We start from the raw sequence: 22297 nt of genomic DNA on the forward strand, positions 1-22297 counted from the left end.
AAGTTGATGCTTTTTGCTTTGTTTTTGTTGTTGTTGTTGTTTTTCGAGACAGGGTTTCTCTGTTTAGCCCTGGCTGTCCTGGAACTCACTCTGTAGATCAGGCTGGCCTCGAACTCATGGAGATCTGCCTGCCTCTGCCTCCTGATTAAAGGCATGTGCTACCTGCTTTGTTCTTTAGGACAGAAGAACTGTCCACATTCTGCACCACTGGCAATTTCTCTAGACATGGGAGTTACTATCAAAGGTACACAAGATGTGATATTCCTATCTGAAAGGAATAGGAAAACAATTGCAGAGGAGCTGATTGGTGGAGTCATGATCTTTTCCCAGAGAACAAGTGTAACGTGGACTAGGGCCTGCAAATGCTAGCACATTGAATATCCACAGCTTTGGTGGCCATCCTTCAACTCAGAGACAATGGGACCTCTTTATAGCTGGAAGTTTCCCTGTGCTCACCTGGCACCAAGGCCTCACAGCCACTTATAAAATTCCTATGTCCCGCCTGGTCCTGCAACCACTCAGACCCAAGTGAACACACAGAGGCTTATATTATTTTTAAAATATGGCCATGGCAGGCTTCTTGCTAGCTAGCTCTTATATCTTAAATTAAATTTCTATAAATCTATACTTTGCCACATGGCTTGTGGCTTACCGGTACTTTTACATCTTGCTTCTCTTGGTGGTGGCTAGCAGTGTCTCCTCTGCTCTCTCTTTCTTTCTTCCTCTCTCTTTAGAGTGTCCTGCCTGACCTTATTCTGCTTCACCGTTGACCAAACAGCTTTATCAACCAATCAGAGCAACACATGTTCATAGCATACAGAACGACATCACCCATCACCTCTTGGTACGGACTCCATGTCTTATGCTCCAATTGGTTTCTTTTAGGGAAGTACAAGCATGCTCATTCACTGACATCCACTGGTGGTGACACATCTATCTGCATAATGGAGAAGAACTTATGGAATATCCTGGTGGTTTCTTTTGGATTCTTCCTTAACTTCACGGCCTTTGGAGGCCTGCAGAATCTGCAGGTGAGATTTACACGTCATGTTCTCCAGTTCACCTCAGCACACCCCACACATGCCCACACTCCCTGGAACAATTCTTTTTTTTTTTTTTTTCAAATGAAGCCCTACAAGATTCTGTCTTGTTCCCCCAGAGTGACACCAGAGCTCAGGTGTATGTGACCCTGGGGCAAGCAGGAGGGCACTTTGCCTTTGAGGGGTTAAAAAGAGATAAAGGAAACTACTGTGGGTTTTAGGTGCTTTGTGGTTGGGCAGAAATGTTTGTGAATTCTTACTTGACCTTACAAAAAGCTTTAAGCAAAACCATGAACTTTGACAAAATCATCTGCATTTTGAACCGTTATGGAATCCTTTTTGCTTGAGTCTGCATGAAAACCAAGCAGCTACCTCCAAGAGGCTGCTGGGCTTGGGGGTCTTGGGCATTAGGTCATGTGGGCCTGAACCCCTTGGCCTGAGGAGGATTTGACAATTTTTCCTGTGGTAAATACAGGAAAAGTGGGATATCGGTCTTGTCTGTCTGTCCATCCATTGGTTCATCCATCTATCCACCCACCCACCCTCCCTCCCTCCTTCCTTCCTGCTGTCCTTCCATTCTTTTTTTCCTTTCTTTTCTTTTCAGACAGGGTTTTGTGTAGTACCAGCAGCACCCGCTCAGTGCTGATGCCCGCGCGGTGGTTGCTGACAGCTCCTGTGTGTTCACCAGCTGAAGGTGGTGGATGCTTTGACGTTTGTGTCTCCACAGTCTTGCACAGCCCTCCAGTGGAAAGTACTTCCAAGCCTTTCCTTGGCCTGACTGGGGGACTGTGGCACACTTATGTAATTAGGTCTACTCTGTGCAGTCTGCAGATACTTGCCTTTGTGTGTCTGTTACACAGATGAGCTCGTCCAGCACATGCCAGCCCAGGTACTTGAGTGTAGGCATTCATGCGGAAAGAGCCATTAGCGCTAAAATTCTGGCTCTACTTAAATATCGATGCCCGTCTTCCTTTTCAGTGGTCTACAGTCAAAAGCAGTTGTCGGTCACAAATATCGCTCCCTCGTTTACTGCAGTAATGTGGGTGATAGGGAAATCCCAACACTGACCAGTGCGCTCAGGGTTTCACTAGACTTGCAAAGCAGGCAAGCTCACTGCTGTGAGCGAGAGGTGCCCAGTCCAAAACGCTTTCTAAAAGGGCCAGGCTGGACCATGTTTCTAGCTGCTCAATAAACACCAAGTACCCAGGCAACCCCACTTCAGGTGAAGGTGCTCGACTCCGTCTTTTACACAGATTGTAGGGATTTTAGGGACTGGCTAGAGCAAGCCACAGCGTCTGTTGGGCGCAGCTGAGCCATGTGTGGGTGCAGGACGTGGGAAGGACAGGAGGACGATGCGGGGGCGGCGGGGGGGGTGCATCTCTGTCACTCTCTTCCACTCCTCCCCTCTCCTCCTCTCCCTCCTCTCTTTCCTCCTGTTTGCTCCTCCCCCTCCCTCCCTCCTCTTGTTCCCCCTCTTCTTGCTATTCTCCCTTCTCCTCTTCCTCCATCTTCTTTCCCCTCCCCTTCCTCTTTCTCCTCTACTTCCTCTTTCTCCTCTACCTCCTTCTCCTCCTCCCCCTCCTCCTCCTTTTCCCCTTCCTCCTCCTCATTCCTCCCTTCCTCTTCCTCCCTCCTGCTCCTCCCCCTCTTCCTGGACTTTCTTCCTCTTTTCCTTCCTCCTCCTCTTCCTCCCCCCTTCCTCCTCCTCTCATTCACCTTCTCTTACAGATGACAGAAGAAGACGGGGTTCTGCTGGTTTCTTGGACCACAAAGTCCAGCAGTAGTGGCCCTTGAGCTGTCTGGGTCTGGTTAGGGATTTGACCTTTGGGTCAGTTCACATCAGCGGCATGCCAGGTACTCCTGTGGAATAACCACAAATTGCGGTACAGCGCAGGGCTCCGGACGGCGGGCACTGTCTCTGCTCCGAGCAGGTCTTCCCTGCAGCTCCACTATGGATTCCTCCCACCTTAACCTTGAGGCTGGAAGCACAAGTCCAGCCGAAGGCCTCACCGTGACCATTTCTGAGCCCTGCATGCCTCCGCCCTGGTAGCCTGGCCCTGAAGCTGGCTTCATTTGCCTTGAGACTGCAGTGTCCTTGTTTAAGAAGGCTGGCATCAGGGTGGCTCAGGGGGCCCTGAACCTGGGCCCAGCACCCAATCATACCTTGGTTCCTCACCCCACGCAGTCCCTTCAACTGTCCCCTCCTCTGAACGCTGGTCTGTCTTCTACAGAGCAGCCTCTACAGTGAGGAGGGCCTGGGGGTGGCGACACTCAGCACCATCTACTGTAGTATGATGCTCTCCTCCATGTTCCTCTCACCTCTCCTCATCAAGAAGTTTGGCTGCAAGTGGACCATGGTGGGCTCCATGAGCTGCTACTTGACCTTCTCCTTGGCCAACTTCTACGCCAACTGGTACAGCCCCTCCCCCACCCCCGCCAGCCCCCCCTTAGTGTGTGTGCCCTAAGCACTCATGCAGACCCCTGTCCTCTGAGCTTCTATAGAGGGACAGTGTTATGACACCCTCTCTGTCTTTCCCGTGTCCCTGCTGGCTTCTTCTCATGCTCCCAATCCCAGAGCGTACCTCTTCTTGGGAATCTCTCCTCACTCACCCCCCCCCCCCCACACACACACACATAGACATACACATCCTCAAGGCCCTAATGGTTAGAGAGTCTGGTGATTCTCAGGGAGATTCAGCCAGCAAGGGACAAATATCCATTCCCTGTACCCTCAGCTTTTGAGAGGGGATTACACTGGCTTCTTTGGGCACACCCTGATCCCACTCCATCCTGTTGGGCCTCTGTGTGGACGCACCCTGATCCCTTCCTCTATTCTGCTGGGTCTTTTTGCAGGTACACCCTGATCCCCACCTCCACCTTGCTGGGCCTGGGTGCAGCTCCTCTGTGGGCATCTCAGTGTACCTACATCACCATCGTGGGAAATTTGCAAGCGAAGAAAGAGGGGAAGTTTGGCAAGGATGTGGTGAACCAGTACTTTGGTGTCTTCTTTCTTATATTCCAATCTTCTGGAGTATGGGGCAACCTGATTTCCTCACTGGTATTCAGCCAGACGCCCACTCATGGTAAAGAGTGAGGGCTGAGTGACCTTGGTAATAGTTAGGTCTCCATGAGAGCAAAGTGAGGTCCCAATTCCACCTATATACCTGACCTTACTGTGGAGGCAGGTGGTCCTGCCAGTCTGGGGACAGTCAGGAGGCTAAGTAGCTGTCTTTTCCACAGGTACCCTGTGGAGGTTGGGGAACCCCTCGGGAAAAGGTGTCATGGGGGAACTGAGCACTCAGCAACTCTTGCTAGTGTAATGTGGGTCCTGAGTTGCTGAGAATTTACGTGGCTTATTTCCCTATAAAACTGACCCACAAGCCAGTGTTAAAACCATCTGTCAGACCCCTTATCCCATAACTGGGGGAATGCTCCATGTCTGTCTTCCCTCAACCCCACCCACCCAGGGTCAGAGCCAGCACCCACTTCATGCCACCCCCAGGCTAGAGGACTTTAGTCTTCCATTCTTACAGCAGAGCTTTCCAGAAGTGACAGCTCTGGAGTAGGTTGGTTTTTCTCCCTCCACTCTGGCCATGTGTCTGGCTTCTCCCAGGCCACATGCTGACAGAAGCTCAGAAGTCACCAATCTTCTTCCCTTCATGGTGACAGTGTGTCCAAGGCAGGAAAGACACTGGGCCACGCATGTGGTCTTGTTCACAATCACTACCACTCAGCCAAAGAAGCTGCAGAGACTGATATCAAACCCAGTCTCTGTCACAGCAGGTAAAGGGACGTGGGCTGCTCTTAGATACAGCCAGACCACTACTCATTCCCTGAGTAGTAAGATAATCCTCCAATGGCATGCCCAGAGATTAATCTATCCCAGATAATAGTCCCTCACACCTCACAGATGTGCCCAGAGGCTGTCTCCTATGTGACTCTAGCTCCTGGCAAGCTGACAACATTAACCATAACAGTAGTTCCAACTGTGTGTGTGTGTGTGTGTGTGACACGTTGGGGAGGTATTAACCACCAAACCAACCTCCTCTCTCCATATATATTTATTTTTATTTTATGAGTACAGGTGTTCCCCCTGCATGTATGTCTATGCCCCATGTGAAAGTAGTACGTGCAGATGCCAGAGAGGGCATTAGATTCTCTGGAGCTGGAGTTACACACAATTGTGAACCAGTGCTGGGCGTTAGGAACTAAACCTGGACCCCCTACTAGAACAGCCAGTGCTAACTGCTGGACCATCTCTCCCGCCCTACACTCAATGTTTTTTAACCAATAAAAGAGTTAGCACTCACTTTCTGAAACAGGAAAGACATGAAGTCACCTGTCCCAGGTGACCATGCTTTCACTGCTGACTTTGGCCTCAGGTATCCCACGTAGTCACTAGAATTCTCACCTTGTCTTCTTGATTTCGACCTCCTTAGTGACCATCCCAGATTCCCAGCTCCAGTCCTGTGGAGCCAAAGACTGCCTGATGGCGACCGTGGCTTCCAATAACACCTCTAAACCCTCCAAGCAACTGATCTACACCCTGCTGAGCATATTCAATGGTATGTACAAATGCCCAACCTCTCCCTGTGGTAAAGGTCCCTCTCCTCCAGCCCATAAATGAACTTTCTCCATAGAGACCCCTGCCATACTTCCCTGGCAGAAATGATGCCATGATCAGGAAGGTGGTTTTCCCAGGGTAGTGCTTGTCCATTGCACTCTGGATATGTTGGTGCCTGTGATCTCCCCAAGTGTAGGGAACACAGTGTATAATTTGTGGTAGTGAGGGACTATGTTTGTGTCTGCCCTTTAATAAAGAAAGCAAAAGCCCTGCCCGTGGTAGGGCTGGGCCGTCTCAATGGCTGACCTGAAAGCAAATTCCGGAGCCAGTGCTGTCCAACAAAGCCACCTGTAACCACGCACGGTGAGGGCGCACAGTTCTCAAAGGAGGATGTGAAAAGTGGGGGCCAGGGAGGTATCCCGGGAAACTTCTGTGTTACCGCTGTCCTTGATCATCTGTGACCTAGACATTTGTTCATTCAATGTCCTGTTTACATTCATGTGGTGGTGGGGACAACAAGGGGTCACCTGGCTTGTGGTTTCTCAGCATCCACCCCATCCCCTTTCTGCAGCGGGGAGGCCAGACGCCTGTGGAAAGTACTGGGCTAAAATGGTTTCCCTGTCTCCTCTCCACCATGTCTAGACAGCCGCAGAGAACCTGGGTGTGTGAAATGGCAGTGCTCGTCAGCTGGAGGGGTACTCTTTCTGGTAGGCCGCATCAGGCAGTAGATAATCCAGGCTTTGTGCGTCAGGTGATCTCATTACCTCACTCCCTGTTGTCTTTGAAGTGTGTGTGTGTGTGTGTGTGGGAACCCACAGATAGCACCAATGAATATGATTCATCAATGCTGTTCAATAGAACTATATATGCCTGGAGAATTCTGTCCTCTAAGTAGCAGGTCAAGGGGCTTGGCAAGGAGACTGTGCCCCAGGCTAGGTGGAGGAGACGTTGTCTTATTCTGATACCTGGAAATCTGCTATGACTCTCTTTCGAGCATGTCACCATAAACAAGAAAGGCCAAAATGGGCAATAATGCCCCTAGTGCCGTCTCCCTGGAGTGATTGTCGAGGGCTCTAAGTGTTGCATTCATAATGATGTTTTTTGGAGTCTGTTTTTAGAATGCAGTGTCTCAGTTCCAGGACACCAGTTCATGCCTTGGAAGGTCAAGGGCCACTTGGCATTGGATACACACACCTCTGAGTAGAGGATGTGACTTCTGAGACCAAGACCCTCCACTCACAGGCTCTCACTGCTTCTTATTAGAGATGGTGTTCTTTAGACCTCTCCAAACTTGAAGTCTTTTGCTGCAGGGTAGGCCACAGAGAAGGAGCTGCCCACCTGATGGTGGTGAAGAAGAGACATGCGTTTTCTAATATTTACTCCCAGCCAACACTGGGATGGTTGGAAAGAAGACACATTGTACTCCCCATGTCCAGATACCTGTTCATGTAAAGGGTCATTGCGATTCAATGACTCCTCACTTGAGGCCTTGTGGTTCTTTCACAGTGGAGGGGGCACATCCACAGGCCCCTGGCAAGAGCTGTCCAGCCTCATGAGCACCTAATAAGCAACACTGAAATGTTGCATTAAAAGTGATGCTGGAGGGGGTGTGTTTAGGGAGGGAAAGCGGCTGAGTTGTAGAAAGCTTTGAAGAGATCTGGACTTTTCTGGGTGTAAGTGTGTTAAAGAGGGGGGTTTCTATGATGGGTGCTGAGACTGGGTGAACCATCTTTGTAAACATTTACCAAGACAGCTGGCTTCACCAAGCCCACAGTTCAGTAAGGCTGGGCCACAGTGTCCTGATGGAGTCTGACACACACTCCCTCACTGAACCTCACACCCAGAGTTTGGACTTGTCAATCCCTGGGGGACACTGCCCTTGTCAGAAAGTAGGATAGCAGTGCTCAAAAGACGTCACAAAAGGCACCTCATATCACTAGGGGACAGGAGGACCTCTGTAGAAGCCCGAACACCCCCATAAATGTCCGTTTCCTGTGCAGGGAGATGAAGGTGACTGGAGAGGTGAGGTGGGGAGATGGCAAAGACAGATTCATTTGCTCATTGCATTTTGCCGTTTTAGATGTGAAGAATGTTCAGGGTCAAATGAACAGTTTGGGATTCTTTGTCCCCCCTCCCCCCCCACAGATAACCCATTGACACCATTCAAAGTACAAATGCAGTGAAAGGTCCCAAGACTCATGGTGCCCTCTGTTAATTGTCCCTCAAAACACACCCCTCTCCAAAGCCTGTCCCCAGACAGCATATGTCTGCCGGGGCCTTCAGGGTGTTTAGTGCACGGATAGATTTCCACGCGCCTCTTCAACTGACACACCGCTCTGCTTGCCTCTCATTGTCTTGTCTTGGGGGACTTTTGTTTTTAATCTTCTTTAAAAGCATGCGATTCCTCTCTGGGTGACAGCAGTGCTGACCCACTGTGGCGGGTTTACTGTAGACCTAACACATACATGGTCCATGGAAATGAGGGGTGGGGCACGCCTGACCCCGGCAGCACCGACACCTGTCTGTGTGTCCTTCTAGGCAGCAGTATCCTGGCTATCCTACTGTTGATCGTGTTTCTCGAGTCTGTGGAAGAAAGAATGGAGAATGAGGGAGAGGCAGGGTCCAGATCCCCACCTCTCCGGTCGGCTTTACTGGCCACCTTCATGCTGTTTAAAAATGACAAGCGTCTGTGCTTCCTGATCCTCCTGCCGCTGTACAGTGGGATGAACCAAGGGTTCATCTATGGAGAGTACACAAAGGTAGGAGAGAAAGCAGCCCAGGGCTGTGTACCCGTGCCCTACCTAAAGGGACCTGAGGGTGTTCCAAGACCAGGGGCCCAGGGGCCCTTGAGTGGGATCGGGTTCCCAGTTCTACAGTGGCTGAGTCTTGGATTTGAGGCACCTGTCTCTAACTTCTCAGCTGAAGGGAGGGCTTCCTACTGGCCAGTGTCTTCCCTACGAAGGGCAAGGCTGGTGGGAGGCAGCTGTTAGCAGCTGTGTGTAACACTCATGTCCATTCTGCTAACCCTGTATTCTCACTGCTGTTAAATAATAAGGGAAGATATTAAACCCTCGAGTAGTAGTGTTGAAATTCCTTCCCGTGCCCGCTTTCACACGGTGTATCCCAGTCTAGAAACCGTGTGCCTTGCCAGTCTCGGCTCTTGGACTTCTACACTTTTCTGTGCTCACAGAAGTCCTTTCCATGTGGGGCAACACGGGCTACAGGGACACATAGAGTGGGCCGTTCTCTAGTGACTGATACAATCACAACTACTGTCTTCTACTGGGGGCCCGTCCCCAGGCTCTGTCTTTCTGAGGAATCCTGGTGCTATGGAAAGGAGGGAGTTCTCTCCTGGGTGAGACTCTAGTATACACTGGCTCATGGTGATCTTAGGGCAGATGAGGAGGCAGGGCGTTCCCCAGTCCTACCTTTAAACCTTGCACTGTCCTCACACTAGGAAAATTTCTACCTCGTCCTTCCGCCAGGGGTAGTGCTCCAGAACAGCAGAGCACACAGTAGCCATCCAACCTAACCCAATTTCCCATAAACTGCAGTTATCTCTGGACAAGTGTGCCCTGTGCAATATTTAAGTGTCCTGGGTTTATCTAGCAGTACCACCCTTTGGGGGTTGGGTGAGGGGGACAGGAATCAGTCTTGCATCTTCTTCTTTTTTTTTTTTTTTCTGAGACAGGGTTTCTCTGTGTAGCTTTGCACCTTTCCTGGAACTCACTCTGTAGACCAGGCTGGCCTCGAACTCACAGAGATCCACCTACCTCTGCCTCCCAAGTGCTGGGATTAAAGGCGTGCGCCACCACCGCCCGGCTCAGTCTTGCATTTTTATTAAAGGTTAGAAAGGAACCAACCCTGGCAACCAAGGAGTGAGGTACCACCCAGGAAGGAGGGATGGGCTGGCCTGGGAGGGCCCAAGGAGACTGTGTCTTGGCAGCAGCTGAGGAAACTCAAGGGAAAGCTTCAGATATCGCAGCCACATTCTGCAGGCTGAGGGGCTGAGGCTGTGGATGCAAGAGAGGTTGGGGTGGCCTGGAATCACCCTGGCCTCCTGTGCTTGTCTGTCTAGATCCCCCACTGGTTCTCATCCCATTCATGTACTCTCCATCATCAGGTGGCTCATTGCAGTCATTCCCCTCATCCATGTCCTGCATGTCTGCTACGGAATGAATCATCCTGTGGTACACTGTAAATATTTGTTGCTGTGATTGGGTTAATAAAGAAGCTGACTGGCCAGTAGCTAAACAGGATAAAGTTAGGCAGGGAAGCAAAACTGAGAATGCTGGGAAGGAGAAGGGTGGAGTCCAGAGTCGCCAGCTAGGCGCAGAGGGAGCAGGAGACGAAATGCCATGCTACTAAAGGTACCTCCACGTGGCAGAGTGTAAATAAGGAATATGGGTTAATTTAAGTGTAAGAGTTAGCTAGTTACAAGCCTGAGCTATTGGCCCATCATTTATAGTTCATATCCAGCCTTTGAGTCGGTTATTTGGGACAGGGCAGTTGGGACAGGAAATGTCCATCTACTCATGTCCTTATCATCTTCATCCTCTTTTCCTCATCACCACTGTGCTCTGTGGCTGGCTGGCCGACAGGCACCAGGTCGTTGTCTTTCCTTGTGGTGCTTTGGAGCCAGGTGTGATATCAGCAGCACCATTCTTAAGACGGTTTTAACAGATTCAAAAGGGAACGTCCAGAACACCTCGGTGATTTGCATGGGTTGTGGGAGCCCATTCTCAGGTTCCTCGTGACTTTACCCAGCAGGTCCGCATAGAGGATGATTAGGACCACGGGCCTGAGTGCAGGTGTCTGGGATGGTCTGCACTTGGCTGTGCTGGGGGAGGAGGTCTTTTGCTCCACCCCTTGGCGTCTCTATAAAAACCCTGGGGCAGAGACAGTCGGGGCCCGTTGGAATAGGTTCCAGGCCCTCTCGAGGCTATCCTTTATTTTCTATCTGTTTATCTCCGCGATATTCTCCGCAATAAATCCTTCTATCTAATATTTCCTGCTGCTCACACTCAAGAAAACTCTGGGGAACTGTGGGGGTGGTTGGGTAAATGCCCCACAGTGGGTCTCCCTTCCCATCAGACATCATGTCATTCTAGCCTCAGCCAGCTATGCCAAGGCAGCCATCCTCCTGTCCCCAGCCTTTCATCCAAGGGTCTTCACCAAGTGTCCTCGATTCTGCCAGTAATGGAGGCCAAGTGTTGAGGCTGCCCAGTGGCCTCCCTAGCCATCTATGGAGGTTCCATTTCCCTCACCTGTCCTTAGGCCTAAGAGAAAATGACGAGATATGTCAATGTCCTTGTTAACACTCTGTAAAATAGTGTATCACACCTATGGAAAAGAATGTGTAGGAAGGGGTTTGCCAAGATGTCTGTCCATTCCGGTCCAAAGTAGACTCTCTCCTACATACCAGTGTTGCCCTCCTAGGCTGGGAGAGGCAGTTCCTGGGCCACATCAGCATGTCAACACGGCAGCTGCAGACTGAAGCCATAGTGAGACCTATACACACCAGTAATGCAGCTCTATGCTTGTCCCTAGTCTTTTGCTACCTGTGCCCTGGGAATCCATTTTGTGGGCTACGTGATGATCTGCTTCTCAGGTGCCTCCTCACTGTGCTCCCTGCTGTATGGGAAGATCTCCAAATACACGGGCAGGGCTGCACTCTTCGTGCTGGGTAAGTAGACACACCAGTGAGCCTGTGCTCAGGGTACTATGTAAAGAAGCACACACAGGGCAGTGAGGGCTGTGGAAGAGCCTAGAAAAGGGAAGCCCTGTAGGTGGCATGCTTTCCTGCCCTCCTGCTGCCCTCCCTGTGCCCCCTACCACCCCTTTCCTTCCTCCAACAAGAGGAAGTGTAGCTGGATTTCTTGGACGGCCAACCCCCAAATTATGACATGGAGATGAATTATTAATTTATGAATGTTTGGCCTTAGCTTAGGCTTGTTTCTGGCTAGCTTCTTAAACTTAATTAAACCTGTTTCTGATCATCTGTTTTACCTCAGAGCTTTTCACCTTTCTTTCATTATGTATGTCCTACTTTCCTGCTTCCTCCATGTCTGACTGTCTGGCCCCCAGCTGACCATCTGGCCAGCTCCTCTTTTCTCTTTCCTACCAGCCCTGCTGATCCCTCTTCAGCCTTGCTCTTGGCCATTCAGCTTTTTATTAGACCAATCATGTGCCTTAGGCAGGCCAGGTAAATCAGCAACACATCTTTACATAGTTAAACAAATGCAGCATAAACAAATGCAATACACCTTTACATAGTTAAACAAATACTCTATTCCACAACAAGGAAGTACATGTTCTGCCTCACCGAGATCTGCCACAGAAGTCGTGCCCCAAGGAACAAGCCCAGATATCACTGTTCGGGGTTCTCCTGGTCTTCCCTCCTCCACCCCATACTCTTTAGAAGCCTAGCTCACACTGTTGGGAGACAACCTGCTGGTCCCCCAGCCACAGGCTGGGGTTCCACAGCCCAGAGCCCCCTAAGACTGTGGGCCCTGTAGGTCCCCATGGTCCAGAGGGCCCCCCCCCCTTAGAGTCAGTCACACACTCACACACCTGTGTTTTCTCTGCACCACCTTGTGTCTGTGCACTGCAGGAAAGTGTTAGAAAGTCTGGAAGCACATGGGTACAGATGGTCCCCAACACAGGCTGCTTGAGGCCCTGGCCACCTGAAGCAGAGGCAACAGCCACCCACTGTCCTGTCTTGCTTCCTCTGACCAGGTGCTGTCATCCACTTCTCCTGCTTTATCGCCCTCCTCCTGTGGCACCCAAACCCGGCTCATCTACCTGTCTTCTTTATCCTTCCTGGCCTGTGGGGAATGGCAGATGCCGTCTGGCAGACACAGAACAACGGTGAGTACCCAGCACAGGCTCACAGTGCCTCAGTCTCCCTCAGTAATCTGTCTTGAGGGTAGCAAGGCCAGAAGGCAGCCACTAAGGTGGAATCCAAGCTCTCTGGATATGTCTAGTTGAAGTCCCCAGTAGAAGGCAACTGTGGGACCAAGGGAGGTGAGAAACAGGTCTCAAGGACCATGCTGTAGGTTTGAAGTGTGTTCTTATCTCTGAGCATGCATGATGCAGAAGGAGGGTCAGTGAGACCAGGGGCTCCATGCAGCAATGTGGTCTCCTGGAGTGCTCACAGTTGTGTACAGATGAGGAACCAGAGGAAGTGATGTCAAGGAGGATCTGGAGAGAATCCAGATAGGGGCCACAGAACACTAGTACATATATCACCCTGTGTCCTGTGGACACGAGGCCATAGAAGGTGGAGAAAGGGACATAGAGGAGGAAGATGCCTGTGGGCAGAGATGAATGCCCCTGATGGACAGTCAGAATCTGAAATGGAGGTGAGAAGGTCCAATGCCCCCCTCCCCCACAGAGCCAGAGACAGGGAATGTGACCCCTTGATCTTGGAGAACTGACTAGTGGTAGAAAGTTGAAATAATGTATGAAGAAGCCATGGTAGAAGCCACCTGTGAAAGACCTTCCCCAGTTAGAGTGCATGATCAGGAGATCAGCAAGGCCAGCAAGTGAGGGGCAGGGCTAGACAGGAGGGCGGCACAGCTCTGGAATGCCGCTGTCCCAGTGGTCTGTGGAATAGAGACGCCAGGCCCAGGGGCTGCACCAGGGAGACTCCAAGAGAGTCAGTGGTCTGGCAAAGTGGCAGAAATGCCGGGGTATTTGCACTGGATCTGTTGGAAGCTCTTGAGTCTACCCTGAGAGCAGCTCACAGGACTTTCAAAGGAAGGGCACTAGGGTGAGAAGTGTGGGAGCCCACAGAGGTTTCCTAGTGAGATCTCAGCTTGCTTTATCCAGCAGAGCTGCATTAGGGGATGACTTGACCACCTGCGTGGTTACCAGGTGACTGCGATGGTCTGCATTTGGCTGCACTGGGCGGGTGGTGGTGGTGGTGGTGGTGGTGGTGGTGGTGGTGGTGGTCTTTGCTCTACCCCTTGACATTCCTTACAAAGCCCTTTAGCAGAGACAGAAGGGGCTGGTGGGTTTTGACCCAGGCCCTCCCGAGGCTATCCTGTATTTCTGTCTCTCTCCTCTGTATTTCTATCTAAATCTTTTATCCCTCACTCCTCAAGAATCCCTGAGGTAAATAAATGTGGGAGCCAGTCTCCCACAGAGAAGAACGCAGGATGCCGTGTGGATATTGACATTGGCGCAGGATAAGTGACGGGATGTGCATTTGGGTGATGGTTATGTTGTAATGAGGCCAAGGTCAGAACCCTCAGCCCTGTGTCTCCCACAAACACCGAATGGCCTGGATTGTGCTGACAATCAGGAAAGGGCAGGCTCTGTGTCTGGAATCTGGAAGGTCTGGGTGAGCCAGGCCTGAGGGAGCCCTGAGATGGATATGGTTCTTAAGTTATCTCTTTCCCACTACAGTGCCATTCCATCTACACTCAGGACACATTCAGGCTTAGACACTGGCTAAAGAAAACCCACAGTAGCTTGAGGCCAGGGTTTCCAGGGATGGGAGACCTGGCCACTTCGTCTGTATTTGTATGAGATCACAGCATGTTGCTGCAGATGGTGGACCGCACCCTCCAGAGCTGTCCTGGCTGTCATCCCCATGTGATGTCTGTTTACAAGAGATGGAAAAAAAATGCCTTAGAGAAACCTCAAACAGCTGGATATAGGGGTCTAGTTCAGTTGGCTTTAGTGGAGCCCAAATGACAAGTGTGTGTTTGGCTGGTGCCTTCCTCTAGTTTTTTGTTTGTTTGTTTTTGACCAAAGTCAGTAACTAGGAGCAAACAGCTAGACTTTTCATGGGCTGGAATGCACTCCTTAGGAATATATGGGTTCAGTGTGTGTGTGTGTTTGTGGGGAGGATGGGGGCAGGGTAATCAGAAACTCACTTTAGCTTTCCTTGGAAGTCCAGAATTATAAACCAGTGACATGGCAGATCAGCTCGGGATCTTAGACAGTTTATCCAGCCAGCACCAGAGAGAAACTGCATCCAGCCCCACATTGCATCAGGGCCCGAGAGTTCACTGAAACACTCATGGAGTCCCATCCTCTGCATGCTGACAACCTTCTTAACTCACCGACTTTTCAAAAGCATTTACCAAAGCAAAGAAGGCACCTGGACAGACAGCCTGCTTTATCCTGCACCCAGTCAGACATCTTGCTTTATCCCACCCTCCAGCACTGCAGAGGTTTAAAATTTTCACAGTAAAAACATTTTGTTTTCTTTCTCTCTGGAATATATAGATAATTACTTTCACTCTCCTTTTCTTTATATGGACACAAACCACTCACAAAGGCACCTTTGTTAAACTGTTCAAATTAACTAAGACCCAATCTATATATCATGAGCACTCAAGTCCAGTGAGTGACTTGAACAATGACTCCATTGAATAAGGGACACTAATTTAAAATGAAACAATTTCAACCTTCTTTGTATAGGTAAGAGTGTGTTTGCTGTTGTTAAAAGACAAACCAGTTTCTTCGAAAGTGTGTGCTTGTGGCCACCCCAGTGAGGAGTGTTGCTTTAGTTCTGAGTCCCTGCAGCTAGCTCCACCCAGCTTCCCACAGCACAGCACACCCACACGTCATCCAGATGGTTGTCTGTCCCTTTTCGACACGACAAATTGCATGTAGCTTTGGCCATACCTCAAGAGCAGTGCTGTGTGGGGCTTGGGAGATGGCAGAGTGGGTCAGAGCGTGAACAATGTGGTGATCTCAGTTTAGATCCTCAGGATGGAACCAGTGCTGGGGAACCGAGGCAGGAGAATTGCTGAGACTTGCTGGCCAGGCAGGCAGTCTAGTAGAGAAACAGAAAGCTCCAGTTATAGTGAGAGACCCCGTTGCTGTGGGATAGCGTTCTGTATGCTGTGAATATGTGTTGCTCTGATTGGTTGATAAATAAAATGCTGATTGGCCAGTAGCCAGGCAGGAAGTATAGGTTGGGATAAGCAGACAAGGAGAATTCTAGGAAGAGGAAGAGCAGAGTCAGGAGTCGCCAGCCAGGCACAGAGGAAGCAGGATGACAAGGCAGAACTGAGAAAAGGTACCAAACCACATGGCTAACCATAGATAAGAATTATGGGTTAGTTTAAGTGTAAGAACTAGTCAGTAATAAGCCTGAGCTAATGGCCGAGCAGTTATAATTAATATAAGCTTCTGAATGGTTATTTTATAAGCAGGCTGTGGGACTGTGGAGTGGGAGGGGGGCGGGGGAGCTTGGAGGGATGGGAGAAACTCTCTGACTATCTTAAGGGGATAAGGTGAGGGTGACAGGGCAGGATGCTCAGTGTCGTCCTCTGGCCCCCGACTGTACACACATGCACATCGACACACAAAGGACAGACGTGGTGGTATGTTCTCATCTAATTCATAGAAATGAGTGAGCTCAGCCCCCCACTGTTTGAGTCACCATTTTTCAAACTCCTTAGTTTAGTAGTGTGTCGTAGGACTCAGGCACTTGCTCCTCTGGCTGGGGCTGGGTACCCCGAGGGCTTCTGAGTTTCAACCTCCCAGCAGTGAATCTGTGCCTAGCCGCTTATCCAATCTGACAGCTGAGGGAGGAGGGCGGGTGCAGTTGCTATAGCAACCCTCACACGCCCCTGTGCTGCATTCAAGACACGGAACGCTCATCTGAGAATGCCGTCTGCCCCATTAGCTGCTGAAGGGGCTCGTTTTCCAGTTCACGGGTGCACAGACTCTGACTTCTGAGTGCCCTGTTTGCCTAACCTGTCTTCGCAACAGACGAGACGCCTGTTTGCTCCTCCTGTCACCTCAGACTAAGGACTCGTCTGAGTCCCGTTAGCCTCGAGTGCCCCGAACGGATGAGGCAGACAGGTCAGGCTGATGCCGAGAGCAAAACAAATTTCTTTGTAAGTAAACAGGTTAATTCACAGTAGTCTTATGTATCCAGACAAGCTACATAGACGAGACCAAGTCTGCACAGAGCCAGGGTCCAGTCCCCCAGTTTTATAACCAGGGGAAGTTGGCTGCTATCAGGACATGGGTTCCCTGTGGCTCACAAAGGGCAGATGCCCTGGGACTTCCCAGTTTACCATAAGCCTCCGTTTCCTGCTCTGAGACCCTGTGTTGGGTGCCACCCTGCACTTGGCATCCATGACTGTGTAGTTAATACAGGGGTGGTCACCTGCTTGGCATGCCCCCTCACCCATCCATCTGGATAGTATTGCCAGTATGGACACCTATTTTCTCATGTGCCTTCCCTTCACTTGTCTGTCTAGCTGTTACCAGTGGACAAATGGATATCTCATCCCCTCCCTTCTCTGTCTAGTGATAGCTGGTGTGGACACCTCTCCCTCAGGGCTGGTTTGATTAACAGGCGTTCCTGAAGGGAAGGTGGTTGCTCTGCCCAGGTCCCTGATTCTTCTGAAAAGGCAGTTCAGGCTGTGCACCCAAATCCTTAGCTTCTCAGCTGTCTGGAACGTAGCTTCTGATAGAACTGTGTTGGCAGAGAGGAAGGGACAGGGCCACTTCTGCTGGTCCAGATGGATCAGCCTTGGTTATCAGTTCTAGAGTTCTGACTTAGAGCTGATACCTGGGTACTGATCCCTGGGGCCCTCCATATAGAACATCTCTATCCTGGGTCCTCCATCCTAGGATCCTCCATGTTGGGCCTTTCTACCCAAGATCCTTCATTTTGGGGACCCCATCTATTCCAGGGCTTTCCCTCATGGCCTTATTTATCCTGGGTCCTCTGTCTTAGGGTCCTCCACCCTGGTCCATGGTGGGAAGTCAAGCAGAATTTCTAGGGACGGTGTAGGGGCTAAGGGTGGTCTTGTGAAGGGAGAGATTGTGTGAGTAAGAGCTGGCACAGCAGTCCGGGGTGTGGACAGACCACAGAAAACCACCAGGGCCTGCTCTTTTCTCATCCATCCCCTCCCAGATGCACCTGCCACTCAGCCATGTCCTGCAGTGGGATTCTTCCTGCTCTCATCCAGATCTGTCAAAATTGCCCTGCCCGGCACTGGAAGCAAAAGGGACTCAATTGTTCAGAAGCATCAGGCTGTGCAAATTTCGAGTTTTCTGTAACCCACAAAAAATACCATTGGCTGGGGATTATGACAAACATGGATTCTCTTGGCATCTCTCTGCCAGGCTTTTCCACTCAGGAGGTCTCAGGAATACACACATGCATACACACACATAGGTGCTGTGTGTCAATTTAAAATGAAAAAAAATCAAGACTGCTGAGGACATTAAAAAAGAGAAGTTGTGCCTGGCATGGTGGCACTTGCCTTTAATCCCAGCACTCGGGAGGCAGGAGCAAGCAGATCTCTGTGAGTTCAAGGTCAGCCTGGTCTACAAAACAAGTTTTAGGACAGCCAAGGCCATACAAAGAAGCCCTGTCTTAAATAAAAACAAAAAACAAAACAAAACAAAATAAAAATAGAAGTCACAGAGCTAGTAATAAAAGTTTGGGAACTTCCGAGTGGCATTGACTCCACCTCTAAGCACTGAGCAGTGGGCATCACCTGCTAGACTACTACTGCCCAAATGATAGTGGCATACCCTTGAAAGGACAAATATGGCTTCCATGAATGTAACTCATTACCCTTTGGTTCTAGGGATGGGAGACAAGCTCCACCTCATCTTATACTGGCTAAAGCAACTCCATTTTATGCCAGGCATGCATCTTGGTACCCACCAGCCATTTGTCTCTGACTCCAGTTCCTGGAAGATAAATTCCCAATAACCCTGACTCAGTAACCCCCTCCCAAAAATGTACAAAAGTAGCCGTGACTATCTACTTGTTATAAGACTAACTGCTTCTTTGCTTCTGCAGGCACCCAAAGATTGTTTTGAGTGACCTTAGCCGCGTTGCTTGGCGGAACAGACCAGCTTTTGCTAGCTTGCACAGCTCTGGGAGGTCTTGTGCTTCTCCTCTGTAAAAATTCTTCTCTCAACTCTTCTCACGGGAATCTCGAATTTGGCTCAGAGATTGTTTATCCTGCTAGAAGCTAGTTAATAAATCCTTTCATTATAATTGGGTTGAATCTATGGTCTTTCCCCAGGGGTCACAAACTCCACACAACACACACTGAACTCTTTGCTTTCCTTCATCCTTAGAGTGAGGACTGGCTGGCTCCCTCCAGCAGCTACTGCTCTGGGGCTCCCATGTTCCCTCTCCTGTGCTGCCCACTGCCAGAGGACATCACCTGATTTATCAGCATAATTCTGTGCTTTTTTTTTTTTTTAAGAAGAATAAAAATATCCAGATTAGGCCGGGCGGTGGTGGCGCACGCCTTTAATCCCAGCACTCGGGAGGCAGAGCCAGGTGGATCTCTGTGAGTTCGAGGCTAGCCTGGGCTACCAAGCGAGTCCCAGGAAAGGCGCAAAGCTACACAGAGAAACCCTGTCTCGAAAAACGAAAAAAAAAAAAAAATATCCAGATTATTTTTTTCAAGAAAACTGGCAGTGGTGAGGCCTCTCTATGTTCAGGATTAATTTAATGGACCGAGTCTGAGGTCTTTGTGTACATCTGTGGGTGTCTATGGGTGGTGTGTGTGTGTGTGTGTGTGTGTGTGTGTGTGTGTGTGTGTGTGCATGTGTGTGCATGTGTGTGCATGTGTATGTATGTACATGTGTGCATGTGGCGGCCAGAGGTCAGCATTGTCTTAGTCACCCTCCATCTTATTTTTTCAGAGTCTCTCCTTGATTCAGCTGAGTCAGCTGACTAGTAAGCCTCGGAATTCCTCCCTCCTGTCTCCCAGCACTAGAGTTATAGGCCAGTGCCTGGCATTTTCTGTGGGTACTGGGAGTCAGAGCTCAGGCTCCCACGCTTGCACACAGGCACTTAACCCGCCGGGTCTTGTTTGGTATCTTACACAGCGTTTTCACTCTCATCTGCTCCACAGCTCTTTACGGTGTCCTGTTTGAGAAGAACAAAGAAGCTGCTTTTGCCAACTACCGCCTTGGGGAATCCCTAGGGTATGTCATCGCCTTCGGGTACAGCTCGTTTCTGTGTGTGAGCACCAAGCTCTGCATTCTCTTGGGCGTCTTGATTGTGACCATGATGGCTTACGGGATTGTTGAGTACCTGGAACCCAAGACTACTAACAAGTCCGTGGCTACAGAAGACAAAAGCCAGGCAGAAAAAGAAGAAATGAAGACAGAAGTGTGAGTGCAGCCACGCCATGGCCAGAGACTCAGCCTGGATCAGCAGAGCAGTTCCCTGTAGCAACATTCAGTAGATAGACTCAGACATTCATGATTGTTTCAGCAATACGTGGACGATCATGTGTATTTTCTACTTATTTTCTTCAATTGGACAAATTCCCGTCCATTTTTCTACTCACAGAGATCAAGAGTATGTGCCAAGGACTGGGAATGTAGCCTAGTGCTGGCGTGCCTGCTTAGCATGCACAAGTTCAGTCCCTAGTACTACAGAACCAAAGCGGTGACTATGTACAGGGCCAGGGAAATGGCCGTCAGTAAAGAGCTTTCCAGACCAAGCATGAGGACACCAGTCGGAACCCTTGACACACATGTTATAAAAGGGGGGTGGTGGTGGTAGTAATGGTAATGTGTACTTGGAATGCTAGCACTGACTGGCGGGGCAGAGGCAGAAAGATCCATGGGGCTCATTGGCTGGCCAGACCGAGGAGCTCCTGGTTCAGTGAAAATCTTGTCTTAGGAACTAAGGTTAACAGCAACTGGGGTCACCTAATGTCAACCTTTAGCCTAAACACACACACACACACACACACACACACACACACACACACACACACACACACACACACGGGCTTGCCATGTCAGGGATTGTGCGTGTTAGAGGCCATTGGAAGGATTGCAAATGGTGTGCTTGATGCTCAACTATCACTGTGGTGAAGTCAAACATAATTCATGCATAGTACCTGCCAGGTGCTCATGCTATGGCCATGGTGGAATCAGACCTGGCACGAGTGTCACATACCACACGTGATCATATATAGTCCTACAGCCACCGTCCGCTACAGCCACCGTCCACTACAGCCACCATCCACATTCATCATCCCAGCGGCTTCTCTTCACTCTTCCTCACCCTGAACAGCTCTATCAGTGACAACTGCCTTTTTTCCACACACACTTTTTTCTCTGAGTCCCTGGCACCTTTGCCCAGACTCCCATGTGATTTTGACGTGTCTTCCTTCTCTTCTTTTACCACCATGTGGAATTTGGCCATTTCTGAAGAGGTCAAATTCATGTAGAAGGCATTCAACAGGGCAAAGGACACTCGCATCCCCTCTAGCTTGGAGGCTCAGGATTGTGTAGACAAGTCTTGCGTGGGAACAGGTGTGAGGTGAACTTGATTTAGATGTACCCCCTGAGGACCCCAATACAAAGAGGAAGGCAGGAAATGCATATGTGTAAACCTGAGGAGACCACAGAGCTGCCAGCAGGTCCCCATCATGGTAGAGTCCTCTGGTATGGGTCTGAGACAGAGCCACAAGCAGTACTAATTTTATTTTATTTTTCAGGAGTGGCTGGGAGGAACTACCATAGGCACTACCTGATGAATGCACTGGGTGACTTGCTATCAAATATCTCATCTGTGTGGGTGGGCTAACCTGGCCTAAGATTGTGGATTGTCTGTATGTCTTAGTATTCCCACACAGAATACAGTATTCCTTAGAGAGTAATACTTTCTGTCTTCCAGTGAGCTTTCCTCATCCCCAGCTAGTGCCCTGAGAGCGTCAGTGACAGAGGTGGGGACATTTTTAAGATAGGAAGCTGGGAAGATCTACCCGTACTATGCACACGTGTCCCTGCAGCCTAAGGCGCTTCATGCATGCACAATCCCCACGCCCTGAGTCACTGTGCAACATCCTGAGAAAGGCACAGCATCCTCAAGAGGAGCAGGTTTGGGGTCATTGACAGCGGACGTGGAGACCTGGACCTCATCCTCTGCTGATGAGAACCCCAGCGCCCGCTGCTGTTCTTGCTTAGGAAGGTCTTCCCGTCTGGGCCTCTCATCTGAGACATCAGCCTTGTTTGCTCCTAGTTCATCCTTAATGCAGAGAATGCAGAACAGGCTCACATGCCACACAGGACTGCACCACATGAACAGATTAGGAGCTTCATTCCTTCACCTGACAAGTGGTCTTAGACACGGCCAGCAAAGCCGGGCAAAGCAATAATATTCCACTCTGGAGAAACTGCTCTTTTCCACAGTGTGAAATGAGTCCGTGGGCAACTGGTGTCACTAAGCAATAAGACAGGAAACACAACAAGAGGGTCAGCACCAGCTTTGTAGATGTATCCAACCTTCTTATTAAATAAGAAACACAAAACCAATGCAAAGAAGAAAGCCAAGAGGTCAGAGCTAAGAGCTAAAACCTTACCCTTCCTCCTGCGGTGGTCCTACCTCTCCGAACCAGAGCTACCCCTGTGTTAAAGTCTTTATATAGAGTTCCTGTCCTGCCTTCTCATTGGTTGTAAACCCAACCACATGACCGCCTCCTCACAGCCTGTCTGTATAGGCCTCCAGGTTTTCCATGGTTGGTATTAAGATTAAAGGCATGTGTATCCAATAATGGCTGTATCCCTGAACACACAGAGACTTACCCAGCTCTGCCTACCAAGTGCTGGAATTACAAGCGTACGCCACCACTGCCCTGCTTTCCTATGGCTTGCTAATAGCTCTGACCCCCGGGCAACTTTATTAACATACAAATAACATTTTAATACAAATAAAATA

General features: G+C 49.9%; 1 protein-coding gene and 1 non-coding gene across 4 annotated transcripts; both read left to right on the forward strand.

Moving 5' to 3' along the window:
• The first annotated feature begins 901 nt into the window (after positions 1 to 901).
• Positions 902 to 22290, forward strand: Unc93a (unc-93 homolog A). Of its 3 annotated transcripts, XM_052751583.1 has the most exons (8): positions 902 to 1031; positions 3272 to 3453; positions 3894 to 4123; positions 5480 to 5605; positions 8143 to 8363; positions 11155 to 11290; positions 12343 to 12474; positions 19473 to 22290. In XM_052751583.1, exons 1-8 carry the CDS (start codon positions 945 to 947, stop codon positions 19736 to 19738), a joined length of 1380 nt encoding a protein of 459 aa, XP_052607543.1. In that variant the 5' UTR covers positions 902 to 944; the 3' UTR covers positions 19739 to 22290. The 3 variants fall into 3 exon arrangements, 2 of the variants coding, with proteins under 2 accessions (XP_052607543.1, XP_052607544.1); XM_052751584.1 differs by lacking the exon at positions 5480 to 5605; XR_008221311.1 differs by lacking the exons at positions 902 to 1031; positions 3272 to 3453; positions 3894 to 4123; ... (2 more) ...; positions 11155 to 11290; positions 12343 to 12474 and adding an exon at positions 15585 to 15643 and having other exon boundaries at positions 19473 to 19581.
• LOC128118792 (U1 spliceosomal RNA) lies at positions 5692 to 5854 on the forward strand. The gene has a single exon (XR_008221322.1). It is a non-coding gene; the product is annotated as a U1 spliceosomal RNA (small nuclear RNA).
• Positions 22291 to 22297: the final 7 nt, after the last annotated feature.

The sequence above is a fragment of the Peromyscus californicus genome, unplaced genomic scaffold (genome assembly GCF_007827085.1).
Source record: "Peromyscus californicus insignis strain IS unplaced genomic scaffold, ASM782708v3 Scaffold_22__1_contigs__length_63687245, whole genome shotgun sequence".
Lineage (NCBI taxonomy): Eukaryota > Metazoa > Chordata > Mammalia > Rodentia > Cricetidae > Peromyscus > Peromyscus californicus.

Coding starts and splice junctions, on each gene's coding strand:
- Unc93a (XM_052751583.1), top strand. CDS start 945: ATGGAGAAGAACTTATGGAATATCCTGGTGGTTTCTTTTGGATTCTTC. Junction 3,454..3,893: donor GCCAACTTCTACGCCAACTG/GTACAGCCCCTC, acceptor GTCTTTTTGCAG/GTACACCCTGATCCCCACCT. Junction 12,475..19,472: donor CTGGCAGACACAGAACAACG/GTGAGTACCCAG, acceptor TCTGCTCCACAG/CTCTTTACGGTGTCCTGTTT.